Source organism: Toxotes jaculatrix, chromosome 5 (assembly GCF_017976425.1).
Source record: "Toxotes jaculatrix isolate fToxJac2 chromosome 5, fToxJac2.pri, whole genome shotgun sequence".
In the NCBI taxonomy this organism is placed as follows: domain Eukaryota; kingdom Metazoa; phylum Chordata; class Actinopteri; family Toxotidae; genus Toxotes; species Toxotes jaculatrix.
Window position 1 is genome coordinate 6,375,621 of NC_054398.1, and position 24,091 is coordinate 6,399,711.

At 33.6% G+C, this 24,091-nt stretch overlaps 1 protein-coding gene across 1 annotated transcript; it reads right to left on the reverse strand.

Annotated features, from left to right (window-relative positions):
* Nucleotides 1–513: 513 nt before the first annotated feature.
* On the reverse strand, nucleotides 514–21,408 carry tigara (TP53 induced glycolysis regulatory phosphatase a). Its single transcript, XM_041038476.1, has 6 exons — nucleotides 21,052–21,408; nucleotides 3,794–3,831; nucleotides 3,580–3,701; nucleotides 3,178–3,255; nucleotides 2,938–3,048; nucleotides 514–1,809 (listed from the first exon to the last, which is right to left on the reverse strand). The coding sequence occupies exons 1-6, from the start codon at nucleotides 21,120–21,122 to the stop codon at nucleotides 1,420–1,422; spliced, it is 810 nt and encodes a 269-aa protein (XP_040894410.1). The 5' UTR covers nucleotides 21,123–21,408; the 3' UTR covers nucleotides 514–1,419.
* Nucleotides 21,409–24,091: the final 2,683 nt, after the last annotated feature.

Below are 24,091 nucleotides of genomic sequence, written 5' to 3' on the forward strand. Positions count from 1 at the left end.
ATGTGGGTCTTGTGTTTTCTTGTTTTCTTCTCCTCTGATCTTCACATTTTCACTGAAGTCCATTAAAGCCTAAAATACTGATAAGTGTCTTATCCAAGTTTGTTCTTCTTCCAAATCAGTTTATGGTGATTTATGGTTGCCTGGAGAATTTACTGTAACGTTTAAAATGTCCCTGACCACAAACATTATGAGAACTGCAGAAAACTTACTAGAACAACAAATAAATTGCTGCACAAACTCTTGTTCACCCACTAATCGTTTTCCAAGGAAAGACCACAAAAATCATGTGACTTATGGACACAACTTCATGGTTATAGAAGTGCTAAAGATTAGGCCTGGGCAAATAATGTCCAAAAGAAGGCATATCAAATAAATACAGAAGACAATGTACTGTAAATGAAGACCCATGCCCACTGAACTGAAAACATTCTAGGTTTGATGAGTTTAAAATCAATGATAACGTCACACAAAGAACTAAACAAATGAGAGTCAGCGTAGACTGAATGTGGGTTTTTAGGGAGTTTTATCAGAAAAACACATCTTCTCCTGCTGTTGCCTCCACAACACCAACAGCCACAATTTCTTATTCAAGAAACATACTCTACATTTCTCAAGTATGTTTTCAAATACAAAATGCCCCGGTAACAACAGCCACTGAATCTGTAAAATGCTTTTCCATTCAATCCATTTCAGTAGTCATTCTCAGTTGTATAGTTTGGTATTAAAGAAATAATGTTTTGCTACTATAAATACATTTTATTTTACACAGAGTGCAGTGACAAACTGCAGTAGATGAACAGTGAACACATCCCACAGTACAACACACGAGATCTTGGTGTGTGTTTGTCCTTGTTGACCAAAGTGTTAATTCACAGCAATGAAAAAGTCACTGATTTCCAAAAAGTAAACACTGTTGCAGTTGTGCTCTGTGTTCCTACGTAAAATCTATGAACTCCCGGAGGATAAATATAGAAACAAAAACTCATTAGAGCACACAGTTGCCCACTTTTACAGTAATGTACAACCACACAGTAACAAAGTAATGACGACATCGCAGTGCAACACAAACTGTCTATGTGAGGTTAAATGAAGGTGCTTGAATCATGGAACAGCATTCAAATCCTAAATATAAAACAGATTTATAGTTGTAGGAGACTGTATAAACTAACGAATAGGCATTATGTTTATTATATACTTCATATACTTCATGTTTAGTTAATTTTAAACTGGAATCCTGAATAAAAATAATTAAATCAATTTTATAATGTTTGTTTAAAGATACTGGTAAACTATAAAATAAATAAATACCCAATGCTTGTCCAATGTTTGTTTAGGACAAGTATTATCCTTTTTATTGTCCTTTTTTTTTGCTGTATTTCTCCCTTTCATCTCCCACTGTCTCTAACTGTCTCTCTGTTCCTACAGTTTAACATGGTCCCCCCTGTGGACGAACACACAGCGGATCTCTGACAATTTGAACCTGTCGTCTTCTTTGCTCAGGGTTAGTATAAACCGACAGAGACCTGTGTTTGGACTCAAAGAGAACATGTGTGCTTTGTCAGAACCTGGAGGCAAAGAACAATGTAACTCCTCCACAAAGTAGCGCACTGCCACACACATGTAGGCTCCGTGGGTGACAACCAAAGCATGGACTGGGACACCCCTGACCCCATCGTCTGGCTTCCCCTCCACGGGAGACGTTTCTGCTACAGCAGATAAGGAGGTCTCATCCTCCCCTCTGCGATGCCAGTGTTCGTCCCCAATGTGCTGGAGCATTTTCTCCATAAACTCTTTGACCCGTTCCTTCACCTGAACAGAGCAAAGTATGTTATAAACTGATCCCTGCTTGATTAGATGCAACTCTGAGGGATAAAACGTAAAGGTTGTTGTATTCACACACACACACACACACACACACACACACACACACACACACACACACACACACACACACACACACACACACACACACACAAACACACACACACACACACACGCCAGCTCCAGTTTTATCCTGACACAACAACTTGTAACTTGTTTTTATGAAAAGCAGGGAGGGAGGCCTCTCGCTGACAGGGATTGGGGAGCTCTGTGCCTACGTCAAATCTATCTTTGTATATCTGCATCATCATCATCATGTGCTGGTCACGTCCTGGGTTGGACCAGAGTTAACGTCCAAGCCAAGATCTAAAAGATGAGGCCTGACGAGGTATCTTTGAAATAGAACATCCCTCCTTCCCCTGCCCCCCTCCAACACTGTCCTCCCACACAGCCTCTAACACAAATAATGTGGTGACTTTTTAATCAGGGGCAGTGACGAACATGCTGCAGTTGTTAGACAGTAGAAGGGCATGTACTTTGCCCAACCCCCCCAAGTGCTCTGGAAGATACATAAGAGACACACAATCATGTGGATGCAAAGAGGCCGTGACATAGCATGTTACATCCCTGCAGAGAAAGTGGTTGACTGAGGAGATGAGTGTTTTCTGCCACCTAGTGGTACTATGTGTACACTGCATCAGGGCACTGGAACTACATCCCTAACTGGATGTAAATGTGCACACAGATTTAATTTTATTATTATTGTAAGGCGCAAAAAGTTTAAAGCCCCATTTTCATAACGCCTTGAAGATAATCTTCGCCCATAGACTCACAACTGAAAAATACATTCTTAAGCTTAAGGCAGAATTTTATACCCACAGTACATAAGTACAATTCTGGAGTTGGCACAGTGCTGTTGGTACCATGTGCAGACTGTGATCTTAATCCAAGCAATTTTGGGAAAATGTCACAGCTAACAGTGGACTTCCAAGAAGAGAAAGACAGCACAGAAAGAGAAGGTAGACAAATACATATGGGAACAGACAAAGAGGAGGTCAGCAATTAAATGAAGGCTTTGACAGAGAGAGAGTTTCTGAACCACTACACCAGCCTCACCTGCTCCTGAGTCTCCCCGTTCGGAGGAGTGAAGCCTGGAAATGACTGACCAGCTGCCTTGGCCATCTCTTTCAAATCCTGCACTCGTCCACCCTCTGCTATTCCAAAGCTCTGAAAAACAACAAGTCATTAACCAGGTAACTCGGGTTATTTATTAATAAGTTAATATAGATTAAAGAAAACATTTTAGTGAATAAATATTAACTTATGAACTTATCACACTGAAGAAGTGTCACTCACTTTCTCTTTAAGTAAAGGGTCAGACATCATTTGTAGACCAGAACAACTGCTGTTGCGTTTCATTATTGTTTTAGCAGTCTGGAAAAAAAAGGAACAACACAATCACATCATCGCATACAGAGAGATTATCTGACTACAGGCAGAAAGTTTTATAAAGTGTCTATTTTTCTCACGTGAAAAATCACCACTGTATGATTAACATTGTTCACAGGGCCTGTGTTGCAAGGTGAGATTAAGGTGACACAAAACCTGAAAAAGTGGTTTAATGTATAGAAGAAACTTTGCAGTGTATTTCCATCACTCCATTCCATGTAATTATACAGTAAAAAGTAGAAAGTTTAGATTCAGTTTTCATCTTAAAGGGTCATAGCTTGCTTCCAGTGTAAACCTATGACACAGTACCTGCTGGGCCCGGAGCATATCGCTGACAAACACATTGCTGAACTTGACATCTTTCAGGTACCGACCTGCAGCCTCAGCCTGCTGCAACCCGGTCTCAGACAGAGGTGAATCTATAGCCTGGCCTGGACGGAGGAAAACAGGAAAATGAAAGTAAGAGAAAGCAGAGAAAGCTTGAGAGATTTTCTTGGTACAGATACCTTGAATCATACTCCACCTTGTAGCAGGCCTTCTTTGTTATATTGCGTTTCCCCACTGCAGGAAATAAATGATTTGCCAATGTCAAAGTATAGCAGGTAAGATCATCAACAGATCTGTTAAAGAAGCTCAAAAAGTCTACTCTTCAACTGTCATAAATTTAATTTCATACCTATTATCATATTATGTACACAATGATATGTAGTCCAAGACCTTTCAGCAGGAAGCACGAAGTTGACCCTTCACCAAAACACAGGAAATGGATGTATTAGTGGGTGTTTCTCCCACATACTTAATATAAGTACTTAAGTTCTTAACATTTTCAATGGCCTTAAAATGTTAAGTACTTAAGTTAAATTCAAAAGTATGACTTTTTTGGGCCTATTTTGAAGCCTTACTATAATATGACATTTTTTGGAATATTTTGAGGTCGCTCTAAAGTCTGACTTTTTTTAGCCGAACAACTGCTGTTGCGTTTCATTATTGTTTTAGCAGTCTGGGAAAAAAAAGGAACAACACAATCACATCATCGCATACAGAGAGATTATCTGACTACAGGCAGAAAGTTTTATAAAGTGTCACCACTCTATGATTAACATTGTTCACAGGGCCTGTGTTGCAAGGTGAGATGATGTGGACACAAAACCTGAAAAAGTGGTTTAATGTATAGAAGAAACTTTGCAGTGTATTTCCATCACTCCATCACTCCATTCCATGTAATTATACAGTAAAAAGTAGAAAGTTTTAGTCTGACTTTTTTTAGCCGAATTTGAAGCTTTACTATACTAAGATGTTTTTTGACATTTTTGACGTCTTACGGGTATGACGTTTTATGACATTTTGAGGTCTTACCAAATTATGACTTTTTTTTGGCATATTTTGACGTCTTAAAAAATTAAAATCTTAATCTTATCTTAAAAAATCAAAAATTTTTTGACTTTTTTTGGCCGATTTTGACGCCTTACTATACTATGACGTTTTTTATGACATTTTGAGGTCAAAATTTTTTTGACTTTTTTTGGCCGATTTTGACGCCTTACTATACTATGACGTTTTTTATGACATTTTGAGGTCAAAAAATTTTTTGACTTTTTTTGGCCGATTTTGACGCCTTACTATACTATGACGTTTTTTAAGACATTTGGAGGTCAAAATTTTTTTTGACTTTTTTTTGGCCGATTTTGACGCCTTACTATACTATGACGTTTTTTATGACATTTTGAGGTCAAAAATTTTTTTGACTTTTTTTGGCCGATTTTGACGCCTTACTATACTATGACGTTTTTTATGACATTTTGAGGTCAAAAAATTTTTTGACTTTTTTTGGCCGATTTTGACGCCTTACTATACTATGACGTTTTTTATGACATTTGGAGGTCAAAATTTTTTTTGACTTTTTTTGGCCGATTTTGACGCCTTACTATACTATGACGTTTTTCATGACATTTTGAGGTCAAAAATTTTTTTGACTTTTTTTGGCCGATTTTGACGCCTTACAATACTATGACGTTTTTCATGACATTTTGAGGTCAAAAATTTTTTTGACTTTTTTTGGCCGATTTTGACGCCTTACAATACTATGATGTTTTTTATGACATTTTGAGGTCAAAAAAAATATGGACTTTTTTTGTCCGATTTTGACGCCTTACAATACTATGACGTTTTTTATGACATTTTGAGGTCAAAAAAAATGTTGACTTTTTTTGGCCGATTTTGACGCCTTAATATACTATGACGTTTTTTATGACATTTTGAGGTCAAAAATTTTTTTGACTTTTTTTGGCCGATTTTGACGCCTTACTATACTATGACGTTTTTTATGACATTTTGAGGTCAAAATTTTTTTTGACTTTTTTTGGCCGATTTTGACGCCTTACTATACTATGACGTTTTTCATGACATTTTGAGGTCCAAAAATTTTTGGACTTTTTTTGGCCGATTTTTACGCCTTACTATACTAAGACATTTTTTGTGACATTTTGAGGTCAAAAAAATGTTTGACTTTTTTTGGCCAATTTTGACGCCTTACTATACTATGACGTTTTTTATGACATTTTGAGGTCAAAATTTTTTTTGACTTTTTTTGGCCGATTGTGACGCCTTACTATACTATGACGTTTTTTATGACATTTTGAGGTCAAAATTTTTTTTGATATTTTTTGGCCGATTTTGACGCCTTACTATACTATGACGTTTTTATGACATTTTGAGGTCAAAAAAAATTTTGACATTTTTTGGCCGATTTTGACGCCTTACTTTACTATGACGTTTTTTATGACAGTTTGAGGTCAAAATTTTTTTGACTTTTTTTGGCCGATTTTGACGCCTTACTATACTAAGACGTTTTTCATGACATTTTGAGGTAAAAAAAAATATGGACTTTTTTTGTCCGATTTTGACGCCTTACAATACTATGACGTTTTTCATGACATTTTGAGGTCAAAAAAAATGTTGACTTTTTTTGGCCGATTTTGACGCCTTACTATACTATGACGTTTTTTATGACATTTTGAGGTCAAAATTTTTTTTTATATTTTTTGGCCGATTTTGACGCCTTACAATACTATGACGTTTTTCATGACATTTTGAGGTCAAAATTTTTTTTGACTTTTTTTGGCCGATTGTGACGCCTTACTATACTATGACGTTTTTTATGACATTTTGAGGTCAAATTTTTTTTTGACTTTTTTTGGCCGATTTTGACGCCTTACTATACTATGACGTTTTTATGACATTTTGAGGTCAAAAAAAATATGGACTTTTTTTGGCCGATTTTGACGCCTTACTATACTATGACGTTTTTTATGACATTTTCTGGTCAAAAATTTTTTTTACATTTTTTGGCCGATTTTGACGTCTTACTATACTATGACGTTTTTTATGACATTTTGAGGTCAAAAAATTTTTGGACTTTTTTTGGCCGATTGTGACGCCTTACTATACTATGACGTTTTTTATGACATTTTGAGGTCAAAATTTTTTTTGATATTTTTTGGCCGATTTTGACGCCTTACAATACTATCAAGTTTTTCATGACATTTTGAGGTCAACAAAAATTTGGACTTTTTTTGGCCGATTTTGACGCCTTACTATACTATGACGTTTTTCATGACATTTTGAGGTCAAAAATTTTTTTGACTTTTTTTGGCCGATTTTGACGCCTTACTATACTATGACGTTTTTCATGACATTTCGAGGTCAAAATTTTTTTTGATATTTTTTGGCCGATTTTGACGCCTTACTATACTATGACGTTTTTTATGACATTTTGAGGTCAAATTTTTTTTCACTTTTTTTGGCCGATTTTGACGCCTTACTATACTATGACGTTTTTTATGACATTTTGAGGTCAAATTTTTTTTTGACTTTTTTTGGCCGATTTTGACGCCTTACTATACTATGACGTTTTTTATGACATTTTCTGGTCAAAATTTTTTTTTACATTTTTTGGCCGATTTTGACGTCTTACTATACTATGACGTTTTTCATGACATTTTGAGGTCCAAAAATTTTTGGACTTTTTTTGGCCGATTTTTACGCCTTACTATACTAAGACATTTTTTATGACATTTTGAGGTCAAAAAATTTTTTAATATTTTTTGGCCGATTTTGACGTCTTACTATACTATGACGTTTTTTATGACATTTTGAGGTCAAAAAATTTGTTGACTTTTTTTGGCCGATTTTTACGCCTTACTATACTAAGACGTTTTTTATGACATTTTGAGGTCAAAAATTTTTTTTATATTTTTTGGTTGAGTTTGACGCCTTACTATACTATGACGTTTTTTATGACATTTTGAGGTCAAAATTTTTTTTGACTTTTTTTGGCCGATTTTGACGCCTTACTATACTATGACGTTTTTTATGACATTTTGAGGTCAAAAATTTTTTTGACTTTTTTTGGCCGATTTTGACGCCTTACTATACTATGACGTTTTTTATGACATTTTGAGGTCAAAAAATTTTTTGACTTTTTTTGGCCGATTTTGACGCCTTACTATACTATGACGTTTTTTATGACATTTTGAGGTCAAAAAAAATTTGGACTTTTTTTGGCCGATTTTGACGCCTTACTATACTATGACGTTTTTCATGACATTTTGAGGTCAACAAAAATTTGGACTTTTTTTGGCCGATTTTGACGCCTTACTATACTATGACGTTTTTTATGACATTTTGAGGTCAAAAATTTTTTTGACTTTTTTTGGCCGATTTTGACGCCTTACTATACTATGACGTTTTTCATGACATTTTGAGGTCAACAAAAATTTGGACTTTTTTTGGCCGATTTTGACGCCTTACTATACTATGACGTTTTTTATGACATTTTGAGGTCAAAAATTTTTTTGACTTTTTTTGGCCGATTTTGACGCCTTACTATACTATGACGTTTTTTATGACATTTTGAGGTCAAATTTTTTTTTGACTTTATTTGGCCGATTTTGACGCCTTACTATACTATGACGTTTTTTATGACATTTTGAGGTCAACAAAAATTTTGACTTTTTTTGGCCGATTTTGACGCCTTACAATACTATGACGTTTTTTATGACATTTTGAGGTCAAAAAAAATTTTGACTTTTTTTGGCCGATTTTGACGCCTTACTATACTATGACGTTTTTTATGACATTTTGAGGTCAAACTTTTTTTATATTTTTTGGCCGATTTTGACGCCTTACTATACTATGACGTTTTTTATGACATTTTGAGGTCATAAAAAATTTTGACTTTTTTTGGCCGATTTTGACGCCTTACTATACTATGACGTTTTTTATGACATTTTGAGGTCAACAAAAATTTTGACTTTTTTTGGCCGATTTTGACGCCTTACAATACTATGACGTTTTTTATGACATTTTGAGGTCAAAATTTTTTATCACTTTTTTTGGCCGATTTTGACGCCTTAATATACTAAGACGTTTTTTATGACATTTTGAGGTCAAAAATTTTTAAAATATTTTTTGGTTGATTTTGACGCCTTACTATACTATGACGTTTTTTATGACATTTTGAGGTCAAAATTTTTTTTGACTTTTTTTGGCCGATTTTGACGCCTTACTATACTATGACGTTTTTTATGACATTTTGAGGTCAAAAATTTTTTTATATTTTTTGGTCGATTTTGACGCCTTACTATACTATGACGTTTTTTATGACATTTTGAGGTCAAAATTTTTTTTAATATTTTTTGGCCGATTTTGACGCCTTACTATACTATAACATTTTTCATGACATTTTGAGGTCAAAAAAATTTTTGACTTTTTTTGGCCGATTTTGACGCCTTACAATACTATGACGTTTTTTATGACATTTTGAGGTAAAAAAAAACATGGACTTTTTTTGGCCGATTTTGACGCCTTACAATACTATGACGTTTTTCATGACATTTTGAGGTAAAAAAAAATTTAGACTTTTTTTGGCCGATTTTGACGCTTTACTATACTATGACGTTTTTCATGACATTTTGAGGTCAAAAAAAATTTGGACTTTTTTTGGCCGATTTTGACGCTTTACTATACTATGACGTTTTTCATGACATTTTGAGGTCAAAAAAAATTTTGACTTTTTTTGGCCGATTTTGACGCCTTACTATACTATGACGTTTTTTATGACATTTTGAGGTCAAAAAAAATTTTGACTTTTTTTGGCCGATTTTGACGCCTTACTATACTATGACGTTTTTTATGACATTTTGAGGTCAAATTTTTTTTTTATATTTTTTGGCCGATTTTGACGCCTTACTATACTATGACGTTTTTTATGACATTTTGAGGTCATAAAAAATTTTGACTTTTTTTGGCCGATTTTGACGCCTTACTATACTATGACGTTTTTTATGACATTTTGAGGTCAAAAATTTTTTTGACTTTTTTTGGCCGATTTTGACGCCTTACTATACTAAGATGTTTTTCATGACATTTTGAGGTCAAAAAAAATATGGACTTTTTTTGTCCGATTTTGACGCCTTACAATACTATGACGTTTTTCATGACATTTTGAGGTCAAAAAAAATGTTGACTTTTTTTGGCCGATTTTGACGCCTTACTATACTATGACGTTTTTTATGACAGTTTGAGGTCAAAATTTTTTTTGATATTTTTTGGCCGATTTTGACGCCTTACTATACTATGACGTTTTTTATGACATTTTGAGGTCAAAAAAAATTTTGACATTTTTTGGCCGATTTTGACGCCTTACTATACTATGACGTTTTTCATGACATTTTGAGGTCAAATTTTTTTTCACTTTTTTTGGCCGATTTTGACGCCTTACTATACTATGACGTTTTTTATGACATTTTGAGGTCAAATTTTTTTTTGACTTTTTTTGGCCGATTTTGACGCCTTACTATACTATGACGTTTTTTATGACATTTTCTGGTCAAAATTTTTTTTTACATTTTTTGGCCGATTTTGACGTCTTACTATACTATGACGTTTTTCATGACATTTTGAGGTCCAAAAATTTTTGGACTTTTTTTGGCCGATTTTTACGCCTTACTATACTAAGACATTTTTTGTGACATTTTGAGGTCAAAAAAATGTTTGACTTTTTTTGGCCAATTTTGACGCCTTACTATACTATGACGTTTTTTATGACATTTTGAGGTCAAAAATTTTTTTGACTTTTTTTGGCCGATTTTGACGCCTTAATATACTATGACGTTTTTTATGACATTTTGAGGTCAAAAATTTTTTTGACTTTTTTTGGCCGATTTTGACGCCTTACTATACTATGACGTTTTTTATGACATTTTGAGGTCAAAATTTTTTTTGACTTTTTTTGGCCGATTTTGACGCCTTACTATACTATGACGTTTTTCATGACATTTTGAGGTCCAAAAATTTTTGGACTTTTTTTGGCCGATTTTTACGCCTTACTATACTAAGACATTTTTTGTGACATTTTGAGGTCAAAAAAATGTTTGACTTTTTTTGGCCAATTTTGACGCCTTACTATACTATGACGTTTTTTATGACATTTTGAGGTCAAAATTTTTTTTGACTTTTTTTGGCCGATTGTGACGCCTTACTATACTATGACGTTTTTTATGACATTTTGAGGTCAAAATTTTTTTTGATATTTTTTGGCCGATTTTGACGCCTTACTATACTATGACGTTTTTATGACATTTTGAGGTCAAAAAAAATTTTGACATTTTTTGGCCGATTTTGACGCCTTACTTTACTATGACGTTTTTTATGACAGTTTGAGGTCAAAATTTTTTTGACTTTTTTTGGCCGATTTTGACGCCTTACTATACTAAGACGTTTTTCATGACATTTTGAGGAAAAAAAAAAATGGACTTTTTTTGTCCGATTTTGACGCCTTACAATACTATGACGTTTTTCATGACATTTTGAGGTCAAAAAAAATGTTGACTTTTTTTGGCCGATTTTGACGCCTTACTATACTATGACGTTTTTTATGACATTTTGAGGTCAAAAATTTCTTTGACTTTTTTTGGCCGATTTTGACGCCTTACTATACTATGACGTTTTTTATGACATTTTGAGGTCAAAATTTTTTTTTATATTTTTTGGCCGATTTTGACGCCTTACAATACTATGACGTTTTTCATGACATTTTGAGGTCAAAATTTTTTTTGACTTTTTTTGGCCGATTGTGACGCCTTACTATACTATGACGTTTTTTATGACATTTTCTGGTCAAAATTTTTTTTTACATTTTTTGGCCGATTTTGACGTCTTACTATACTATGACGTTTTTCATGACATTTTGAGGTCCAAAAATTTTTGGACTTTTTTTGGCCGATTTTTACGCCTTACTATACTAAGACATTTTTTGTGACATTTTGAGGTCAAAAAAATGTTTGACTTTTTTTGGCCAATTTTGACGCCTTACTATACTATGACGTTTTTTATGACATTTTGAGGTCAAAAATTTTTTTGACTTTTTTTGGCCGATTTTGACGCCTTAATATACTATGACGTTTTTTATGACATTTTGAGGTCAAAAATTTTTTTGACTTTTTTTGGCCGATTTTGACGCCTTACTATACTATGACGTTTTTTATGACATTTTGAGGTCAAAATTTTTTTTGACTTTTTTTGGCCGATTTTGACGCCTTACTATACTATGACGTTTTTCATGACATTTTGAGGTCCAAAAATTTTTGGACTTTTTTTGGCCGATTTTTACGCCTTACTATACTAAGACGTTTTTTGTGACATTTTGAGGTCAAAAAAATGTTTGACTTTTTTTGGCCAATTTTGACGCCTTACTATACTATGACGTTTTTTATGACATTTTGAGGTCAAAATTTTTTTTGACTTTTTTTGGCCGATTGTGACGCCTTACTATACTATGACGTTTTTTATGACATTTTGAGGTCAAAATTTTTTTTGATATTTTTTGGCCGATTTTGACGCCTTACTATACTATGACGTTTTTATGACATTTTGAGGTCAAAAAAAATTTTGACATTTTTTGGCCGATTTTGACGCCTTACTTTACTATGACGTTTTTTATGACAGTTTGAGGTCAAAATTTTTTTGACTTTTTTTGGCCGATTTTGACGCCTTACTATACTAAGACGTTTTTCATGACATTTTGAGGAAAAAAAAAAATGGACTTTTTTTGTCCGATTTTGACGCCTTACAATACTATGACGTTTTTCATGACATTTTGAGGTCAAAAAAAATGTTGACTTTTTTTGGCCGATTTTGACGCCTTACTATACTATGACGTTTTTTATGACATTTTGAGGTCAAAAATTTCTTTGACTTTTTTTGGCCGATTTTGACGCCTTACAATACTATGACGTTTTTCATGACATTTTGAGGTCAAAATTTTTTTTGACTTTTTTTGGCCGATTGTGACGCCTTACTATACTATGACGTTTTTTATGACATTTTGAGGTCAAAATTTTTTTTGATATTTTTTGGCCGATTTTGACGCCTTACTATACTATGACGTTTTTATGACATTTTGAGGTAAAAAAAAATATGGACTTTTTTTGGCCGATTTTGACGCCTTACAATACTATGACGTTTTTCATGACATTTTGAGGTCAAAAAAAATGTTGACTTTTTTTGGCCGATTTTGACGCCTTACTATACGATGACGTTTTTTATGACATTTTGAGGTCAAAAAAAATTTGGACTTTTTTTGGCCGATTTTGACGCCTTACAATACTATGACGTTTTTTATGACATTTTGAGGTCAAAAAATTTTTTTTATATTTTTTGGCCGATTTTGACGCCTTACTATACTATGACGTTTTTTATGACATTTTCTGGTCAAAAATTTTTTTTACATTTTTTGGCCGATTTTGACGTCTTACTATACTATGACGTTTTTTATGACATTTTGAGGTCAAAAAATTTTTGGACTTTTTTTGGCCGATTGTGACGCCTTACTATACTATGACGTTTTTTATGACATTTTGAGGTCAAAATTTTTTTTGATATTTTTTGGCCGATTTTGACGCCTTACAATACTATCAAGTTTTTCATGACATTTTGAGGTCAACAAAAATTTGGACTTTTTTTGGCCGATTTTGACGCCTTACTATACTATGACGTATTTCATGACATTTTGAGGTCAAAAATTTTTTTGACTTTTTTTGGCCGATTTTGACGCCTTACTATACTATGACGTTTTTCATGACATTTCGAGGTCAAAATTTTTTTTGATATTTTTTGGCCGATTTTGACGCCTTACTATACTATGACGTTTTTCATGACATTTTGAGGTCAAATTTTTTTTCACTTTTTTTGGCCGATTTTGACGCCTTACTATACTATGACGTTTTTTATGACATTTTGAGGTCAAATTTTTTTTTGACTTTTTTTGGCCGATTTTGACGCCTTACTATACTATGACGTTTTTTATGACATTTTCTGGTCAAAATTTTTTTTTACATTTTTTGGCCGATTTTGACGTCTTACTATACTATGACGTTTTTCATGACATTTTGAGGTCCAAAAATTTTTGGACTTTTTTTGGCCGATTTTTACGCCTTACTATACTAAGACATTTTTTATGACATTTTGAGGTCAAAAAATTTTTTAATATTTTTTGGCCGATTTTGACGTCTTACTATACTATGACGTTTTTTATGACATTTTGAGGTCAAAAAATTTGTTGACTTTTTTTGGCCGATTTTTACGCCTTACTATACTAAGACGTTTTTTATGACATTTTGAGGTCAAAAATTTTTTTTATATTTTTTGGTTGAGTTTGACGCCTTACTATACTATGACGTTTTTTATGACATTTTGAGGTCAAATTTTTTTTTGACTTTTTTTGGCCGATTTTGACGCCTTACAATACTATGACGTTTTTTATGACATTTTGAGGTCCAAAAATTTTTGGACTTTTTTTGGCCGATTTTTACGCCTTACTATACTAAGACATTTTTTGTGACATTTTGAGGTCAAAAATTTTTTTAATATTTTTTGGCCGATTTTGACGCCTTACTATACTATGACGTTTTTCATGACATTTTGAGGTCAAAATTTTTTTTTATATTTTTTGGCCGATTTTGACGCCTTACAATACTATGACGTTTTTCATGACATTTTGAGGTCAAAAAAATTTTTGACTTTTTTTGGCCGATTTTGACGCCTTACTATACTATGACGTTTTTTATGACATTTTGAGGTCAAAATTTTTTTTGATATTTTTTGGCCGATTTTGACGCCTTACAATACTATGACGTTTTTCATGACATTTTGAGGTAAAAAAAAATGTTGACTTTTTTTGGCCGATTTTGACGCCTTACTATACTATGACGTTTTTTATGACATTTTGAGGTCAAAAATTTTTTTGACTTTTTTTGGCCGATTTTGACGCCTTACTATACTATGACGTTTTTTATGACATTTTGAGGTCAAAATTTTTTTTAATATTTTTTGGCCGATTTTGACGCCTTACAATACTATGACGTTTTTCATGACATTTTGAGGTCAAAAAAATTTTTTACTTTTTTTGGCCAATTTTGACGCCTTACTATACTATGACGTTTTTTATGACATTTTGAGGTCAAAATTTTTTTTGACTTTTTTTGGCCGATTGTGACGCCTTACTATACTATGACGTTTTTTATGACATTTTGAGGTCAAAATTTTTTTTGATATTTTTTGGCCGATTTTGACGCCTTACTATACTATGACGTTTTTATGACATTTTGAGGTCAAAATTTTTTTTGACTTTTTTTGGCCGATTTTGACGCCTTACAATACTATGACGTTTTTTATGACATTTTGAGGTCAAAATTTTTGTTGACATTTTTTGGCCGATTTTGACGCCTTACAATACTATGACGTTTTTTATGACATTTTGAGGTCAAAAATGTTTTATTATATTTTTTGGCCGATTTTGACGCCTTACTATACTATGACGTTTTTTATGACATTTTGAGGTCAAAATTTTTTTTTACTTTTTTTGGCCGATTTTGACGCCTTACAATACTATGACGTTTTTTATGACATTTTGAGGTCTAAATTTTTTTTTACTTTTTTTGGCCGATTTTGACACCTTACTATACTATGACGTTTTTTATGAAATTTTGAGGTCAAAATTATTTTTGACTTTTTTTGGCCGATTTTGACGCCTTACTATACTATGACGTTTTTCATGACATTTTGAGGTCAAAAATTTTTTTGACTTTTTTTGGCCGATTTTGACGCCTTACAATACTATGACGTTTTTCATGACATTTTGAGGTCAAAAAATTTTTTGACTTTTTTTGGCCGATTTTGACGCCTTACAATACTATGACGTTTTTTATGACATTTTGAGGTCAAAAATTTTTTTGACTTTTTTTGGCCGATTTTGACGCCTTACAATACTATGACGTTTTTTATGACATTTTGAGGTCAAAAAATTTTTTGACTTTTTTTGGCCGATTTTGACGCCTTACTATACTATGACGTTTTTTATGACATTTGGAGGTCAAAATTTTTTTTGACTTTTTTTTGGCCGATTTTGACGCCTTACTATACTATGACGTTTTTTATGACATTTTGAGGTCAAAAAATTTTTTGACTTTTTTTGGCCGATTTTGACGCCTTACTATACTATGACGTTTTTTATGACATTTTGAGGTCAATTTTTTTTTTGACTTTTTTTGGCCGATTTTGACGCCTTACTATACTATGGCGTTTTTTATGACATTTGGAGGTCAAAATTTTTTTTCACTTTTTTTGGCCGATTTTGACACCTTACTATACTATGACGTTTTTCATGACATTTTGAGGTCAAAATTTTTTTTGACTTTTTTTGGCCGATTTTGACGCCTTACTATACTATGACGTTTTTTATGACATTTTGAGGTCAAAAATTTTTTTGACTTTTTTTGGCCGATTTTGACGCCTTACTATACTATGACGTTTTTTATGACATTTTGAGGTCAAAATTTTTTTTGACTTTTTTTGGCCGATTTTGACGCCTTACTATACTATGACGTTTTTTATGACATTTTGAGGTCAAAAAAAATTTGGACTTTTTTTGGCCGATTTTGACGCCTTACTATACTATGACGTTTTTTATGACATTTTGAGGTCAAAAAAAATTTGGACTTTTTTTGGCCGATTTTGACGCCTTACTATACTATGACGTTTTTTATGACATTTTGAGGTCAACAAAAATTTTGACTTTTTTTGGCCGATTTTGACGCCTTACAATACTATGACGTTTTTTATGACATTTTGAGGTCAAAATTTTTTATCACTTTTTTTGGCCGATTTTGACGCCTTAATATACTAAGACGTTTTTCATGACATTTTGAGGTAAAAAAAATATGGACTTTTTTTGTCCGATTTTGACGCCTTACAATACTATGACGTTTTTCATGACATTTTGAGGTCAAAAAAAATGTTGACTTTTTTTGGCCGATTTTGACGCCTTACTATACTATGACGTTTTTTATGACATTTTGAGGTCAAAAATTTCTTTGACTTTTTTTGGCCGATTTTGACGCCTTACTATACTATGACGTTTTTTATGACATTTTGAGGTCAAAATTTTTTTTTATATTTTTTGGCCGATTTTGACGCCTTACAATACTATGACGTTTTTCATGACATTTTGAGGTCAAAATTTTTTTTGACTTTTTTTGGCCGATTGTGACGCCTTACTATACTATGACGTTTTTTATGACATTTTGAGGTCAAAATTTTTTTTGATATTTTTTGGCCGATTTTGACGCCTTACTATACTATGACGTTTTTATGACATTTTGAGGTCAAAAAAAATATGGACTTTTTTTGGCCGATTTTGACGCCTTACAATACTATGACGTTTTTTATGACATTTTGAGGTCAAAAATTTTTTTGACTTTTTTTGGCCGATTTTGACGCCTTACTATACTATGACGTTTTTTATGACATTTTGAGGTCAAAATTTTTTTTGATATTTTTTGGCCGATTTTGACGCCTTACAATACTATGACGTTTTTCATGACATTTTGAGGTCAAAAAAATTTTTGACTTTTTTTGGCCAATTTTGACGCCTTACTATACTATGACGTTTTTTATGACATTTTGAGGTCAAAATTTTTTTTGACTTTTTTTGGCCGATTGTGACGCCTTACTATACTATGACGTTTTTTATGACATTTTGAGGTCAAAATTTTTTTTGATATTTTTTGGCCGATTTTGACGCCTTACTATACTATGACGTTTTTATGACATTTTGAGGTAAAAAAAAATATGGACTTTTTTTGTCCGATTTTGACGCCTTACAATACTATGACGTTTTTCATGACATTTTGAGGTCAAAAAAAATGTGCCGATTTTGACGCCTTACTATACGATGACGTTTTTTATGACATTTTGAGGTCAAAAAAAATTTGGACTTTTTTTGGCCGATTTTGACGCCTTACAATACTATGACGTTTTTTATGACATTTTGAGGTCAAAAAATTTTTTTTATATTTTTTGGCCGATTTTGACGCCTTACTATACTATGACGTTTTTTATGACATTTTCTGGTCAAAATTTTTTTTTACATTTTTTGGCCGATTTTGACGTCTTACTATACTATGACGTTTTTTATGACATTTTGAGGTCAAAAAATTTTTGGACTTTTTTTGGCCGATTGTGACGCCTTACTATACTATGACGTTTTTTATGACATTTTGAGGTCAAAATTTTTTTTGATATTTTTTGGCCGATTTTGACGCCTTACAATACTATGAAGTTTTTCATGACATTTTGAGGTCAACAAAAATTTGGACTTTTTTTGGCCGATTTTGACGCCTTACTATACTATGACGTTTTTCATGACATTTTGAGGTCAAAAATTTTTTTGACTTTTTTTGGCCGATTTTGACGCCTTACTATACTATGACGTTTTTCATGACATTTCGAGGTCAAAATTTTTTTTTATATTTTTTGGCCGATTTTGACGCCTTACTATACTATGACGTTTTTCATGACATTTTGAGGTCAAATTTTTTTTCACTTTTTTTGGCCGATTTTGACGCCTTACTATACTATGACGTTTTTTATGACATTTTGAGGTCAAATTTTTTTTTGACTTTTTTTGGCCGATTTTGACGCCTTACTATACTATGACGTTTTTTATGACATTTTCTGGTCAAAATTTTTTTTTTACATTTTTTGGCCGATTTTGACGTCTTACTATACTATGACGTTTTTCATGACATTTTGAGGTCCAAAAATTTTTGGACTTTTTTTGGCCGATTTTGACGCCTTACTATACTATGACGTTTTTTATGACATTTTGAGGTCAAAATTTTTTTTTATATTTTTTGGCCGATTTTGACGCCTTACAATACTATGACGTTTTTCATGACATTTTGAGGTCAAAAAAATTTTTGACTTTTTTTGGCCAATTTTGACGCCTTACTATACTATGACGTTTTTTATGACATTTTGAGGTCAAAATTTTTTTTGACTTTTTTTGGCCGATTGTGACGCCTTACTATACTATGACGTTTTTTATGACATTTTGAGGTCAAAATTTTTTTTGATATTTTTTGGCCGATTTTGACGCCTTACAATACTATGATGTTTTTTATGACATTTTGAGGTCAAAATTTTTGTTGACATTTTTTGGCCGATTTTGACGCCTTACAATACTATGACGTTTTTTATGACATTTTGAGGTCAAAAATGTTTTATTATATTTTTTGGCCGATTTTGACGCCTTACTATACTATGACGTTTTTTATGACATTTTGAGGTCAAAATTTTTTTTTACTTTTTTTGGCCGATTTTGACGCCTTACAATACTATGACGTTTTTTATGACATTTTGAGGTCTAAATTTTTTTTTACTTTTTTTGGCCGATTTTGACACCTTACTATACTATGACGTTTTTTATGAAATTTTGAGGTCAAAATTTTTTTTGACTTTTTTTGGCCGATTTTGACGCCTTACTATACTATGACGTTTTTTATGACATTTTGAAGTCAAAAAATGTTTTCACTTTTTTTTGGCCGATTTTGACGCCTTACAATACTATGACGTTTTTCACAACATTTTGAGGTCAACAAAAATTTGGACTTTTTTTGGCCGATTTTGACGCCTTACTATACTATGACGTTTTTTATGACATTTTGAGGTCAAAAATTTTTTAGACTTTTTTTGGCCGATTTTGACGCCTTACTATACTATGACGTTTTTTATGACATTTTGAGGTCAAAAATTTTTTTTACACTTTTTTTGGCCGATTTTGACGCCTTGCAATACTATGACTTTTTTCATGACATTTTGAGGTAAAAAAATTTTTTTTGACTTTTTTCGGCCGATTTTGACGCCTTACAATACTACGACGTTTTTTATGACATTTTGAAGTCAAAAAATCTTTTTCATTTTTTTTGGCCGATTTTGACGCCTTACAATACTATGACGTTTTTCATGACATTTTGAGGTCAACAAAAATTTGGACTTTTTTTGGCCGATTTTGACGCCTTACTATACTATGACGTTTTTCATGACATTTTGAGGTCAAAAATTTTTTTGACTTTTTTTGGCCGATTTTGACGCCTTACTATACTATGACGTTTTTTATGACATTTTGAGGTCAAATTTTTTTTTGACTTTTTTTGGCCGATTTTGACGCCTTACAATACTATGACGTTTTTTATGACATTTTGAGGTCAAAATTTTTTTTGACTTTTTTTGGCCGATTTTGACGCCTTACAATACTATGACGTTTTTTATGACATTTTGAGGTCAAAAAAAATTTTGACTTTTTTTGGCCGATTTTGACGCCTTACAATACTATGACGTTTTTTATGACATTTTGAGGTCTAAATTTTTTTTGACTTTTTTTGGCCGATTTTGACGCCTTACTATACTATGACGTTTTTTATGAAATTTTGAGGTCAAAAAATTTTTTGACTTTTTTTGGCCGATTTTGACGCCTTACGGCCGTATGACTTTTTTTTATGACATTTTGAGGTCTTACTAAAATCTGACTGTTTTTGGCATTTTTTGACGCCTTACGGTCGTATGACGTATGACAGTCATCAAACTGTCAAAAGAAAACAAGAAAGACGAGGTAAATTAAGAAAGAAGCCACAGACACACAGACACACACTTAATTGCTTTTATTTGACCAACACCACATGCAAGAAACACACAAAGCATCTTCTTTTCCATGTTTTCATGCTACCAAATAAAGCAGAAATTGAACGGATAGAGTTTTGCCAGTCTTTTTGCCTCTGTTCTCCGCGCGCACACACACAGTAGTTTTAATTTTTAAATAAACAGTGTTTGAGTATGCAGAGTATGTGTGAGCATATGTAGCTTACTTTAGTACACTCCACTCTACTGACTGTATATCATGTATATCATTAGACTGTTTTTATATTGCAAATAAAGTATTCATGTTAAAATAACAGTTCCACATAAGTCCATCGTGCGATCGGATAAAAGGCCTCTCCAAACCAAGCTCCCGGGCTGAATTTCAAAAACAGACTGTCCCCTGTCAAGACTCTTTGCACCTGTCAGTAATGTCTTATGTCCCACCTGCTAAGAGTAGCATAGCGTCTTTCTAGCTAAAGCTAAACACATGGAGACCACAGACTTCAGTCATGTAACTGGTTTTAAAGTAATAAGAGGCTGCGCGAATCAGTTTAGCGTGTTTTCTATCGCTTTTCCTCAGACACGTGAATAAATCAGTGTTTTATTACTTTCTTTAAACACAGTCCGGTCCACGGACCACAGACTGTGTGTATTAATGGGGGCGAAGTGCGCCACCGCTCGGACCTTTGTGTGGTGAACACACGGCGTTTATCATAAACACTGAATATCGGTGTCAGATGGACTTACTGTCGAACAAGGGTGAGCCCACATCTCAGCGCTTTCATGCTCTGGAAGTTAACGACAGGGTAACAACGCATCGACCGGCCGGTGGTTTTAAAGACCTGACTTGTGGACGACGTACGGTAGCGCGTCTCACGCCTCCAGAGGACCTGAAGCTGACGCACGGACGTCTGGACCACTGCGGTTCAGCACTGTCAGGACCCAACACGCACATTTCATAAGAAGACTAACTGAAAAGTATTTGTTACGATAATATCCCTTTATAATGGCCATTATTCCCCCGGATATCAGGTTGAACCTGGATCACCCGCAAACACACACTCCAAACACGGTACAGACACCAGTAGTCCTCAGTGCGAAGGACTTCAGTCCCTCTTCCTCTTGGCCGAATAAAGTTATGGACACTCCACACAACTGTGATTAATTCTTAGATATATTCCAACCCATCCACTGATGGCTAGGTGTATTTATTTACATAAACTGCGCAGCAAGGTTTTAACCAATATTTCATTTAGTATTTACTTTTACTGAACTAACTTCAGGCTAAATGCACGTCTATCTTTCTAAAACTTGTGACATGTGAATGTTTCTATTATTTTGTCCAAAAGCTCAGCAAACTACCTCCTCCAAAATGATCATCAAGTTTAGTTATCACCTCTGTAAAACGGTTTAAACCGCACTGAAAACACAAAACACTGAAGGTAGGGTTTATGCTGTTGTATTAGACTCAATTCATTTTGTTTTAATCATTGTCGATAAAATTCCCACCATGCATTTCTTATTTTGCTTATCTTATTTTGTCCCTCTAATTTCTGACCATCCTGCAGAACATAATGTCTGTAACATCATAACCAAACCCAAACCATGTACACAACTATGACAATTCCAGTAAATGAGGAAGAGTGTAACAGGAGGCCAGCAGCCTGTTTCTAGTTTTGCATTAAATGTGCAGGAAGTAGTTCTCTATAGATGTATTTAGTTGGGCCTTTAGGGGAGAGTGGTCGGTGCTTGAGTGTTCTTTGTTGTGAACACTATATTTCCTTAGCTTTTGGTTTTTATTGGACTGACTTGAAATATCAGCACATCCCATTTTTCTGGGAAAATTTGGTGGGAAGTGTTTATAACGGTTCCTCCATATATCCTGGCCAGAGGAACACAAATTGTCCCCTGGTCGTCATTGCTGCTTTGTGTAACTTTCAGGTGATTGAGTGCTACAGCTGAATTTTGCCCTTCAGTATCACGCACACACACTCTCACACAAATACACGTACACAAACGAATCTATTGATCATGAAACAATTGAAAGCACATGGCTGAAAAGGAACACAGGCGTGGGAAATAGTGAGCTGATGTGGTGTCACACCCTTTAAAGCAGAAGTTTATTGAACAGAGGTTGTGCAACAGACATTTGAGGTACATGATATGAGTTATAGTGGAGGGGAGGCAACTCAAAGGGAAATCTGCACCATTGAAACTTCCAGATACCAGAATATTTATGGTTGGACATGACAGGTGTAGCTCAACCGATTACTTTGTGGCAGTTACAATGTTGTGCACGCACAATATTTCAGACCAGAACATATCTTTCTCACATACAGAATCTATATTTACTGACATTCAGAGTGATTGTGTGGTTGTATAAAGCAAAAGCTGTACTTTGGCCATCACAGGAATGCTGTCTTTCCCTGTCTCACACACAATAAATCAGATGTAGCACCAACATGAACAGAAATGAACATGCTTGAATTATCTATCGGTATCAAAACCCCAAGAAAATGTTGCAATGTTGCCGTGCCCCCCCTCCAATATAGGTAAAGTCCAAGTGGAAGCCTTGCATATTTCCTGTTTCCCATCGTACTGAGCAAGTTGTTTCCCCACTAACACAGTGGGATTTATCCACAAAAACGATAATTGGTCGTTGCTTTTTTTTCCACCCCCACTGTATTCTTTCTCCTCCGTTCCAGGCTCCCTAACTGCAGAGGTATAGATGATGGATTTGTGTATTTTATTTTGTCCAGTAATCCTGAGGTATAGGAAATACCACTGATGCAGAATGTGACTGAAGAAGGAGAGCAAAATAGATAAAAAAAAAAGGGGGGGAAAGGAAACATGCTATCTAAGCAAACTGTCAAACTGTACAAAGGACATTTCCAGTCGAGTACTCATTTCATGTTCTTCTATCACCATCTACTTCGTTTTTCTGAATGTATCTCTTAAGCAGTAAAATAATTATATTATAATACAAATGTTTATAAAATAGCAGCACACTCAAGTGACACATCACAACTAGGTAATGTTATTTTTTTGTATAAATGAAACAAATTCATAGCTTTTAGCAGCGCAAAAAGACAACAATAACTCAATAAAAATATTGACACTTTTTTCTTGATGTCTTCACACCTCCTCCTCTGTCCTCTCTTCACTTTGGAATACAGTATCTCTAAATCTTAGAAAAACCCTTTTGCGGGTCTGGTCACCCCATAAAATATATCAAACACAAATTGTAAAGGTGGTCTCAATATATAACACATGCAACAATAAATTGCAGGAAAGAAAATCACAACCATTAAGTTTGGGAGAGAGCTTACATCAGGCAAACAGAGGCAAAATGAAGGGGTCATATCAAATATTCATACAGGGATGTTTTGGCAAATATGTCATTAAATTGCCCAGTTTTACTGAAAAACATCACAAAAACATTAGATCCCCACATTTGTCTTCAGTCTGACAAACATATACTCAGCAAAGTCACATACCGTCACGAAAAATAAAACAAAAAACTCAAGCATTAAGTCAAAGACACCTTGCTGTAGCAAAGCCATGTGTCCCATTAAAACGAAACAAAAAAAAAAGAAAAAAAATCTGTCTCTTGTTTTGTGCTGATGTCTGTCTGGCTGATGAACCCCCCCACCCCTTGCAAATGATTTGAAGCAGCAAAGCTCACAGGGGACAGATGTGTTCACTGACAGACAATCAGCCTGAACTACAAAAGCCAGCACCATAAAAAGAAAATAACAACTGACCAACCACTGCAACACACATCAGT

What these genes read in the sequence shown, in the direction of transcription:
- tigara (XM_041038476.1), bottom strand. Translation starts at nt 21,122, where the DNA reads ATGCGTTGTTACCCTGTCGTTAACTTCCAGAGCATGAAAGCGCTGAGA. An exon ending in GGGCTCACCCTTGTTCGACA is followed by an intron (nt 3,832 to 21,051) that starts GTAAGTCCATCT and finishes TATTTCCTGCAG; the next exon opens with TGGGGAAACGCAATATAACA. An exon ending in ACCCTTTACTTAAAGAGAAA is followed by an intron (nt 3,049 to 3,177) that starts GTGAGTGACACT and finishes GTTGTTTTTCAG; the next exon opens with AGCTTTGGAATAGCAGAGGG.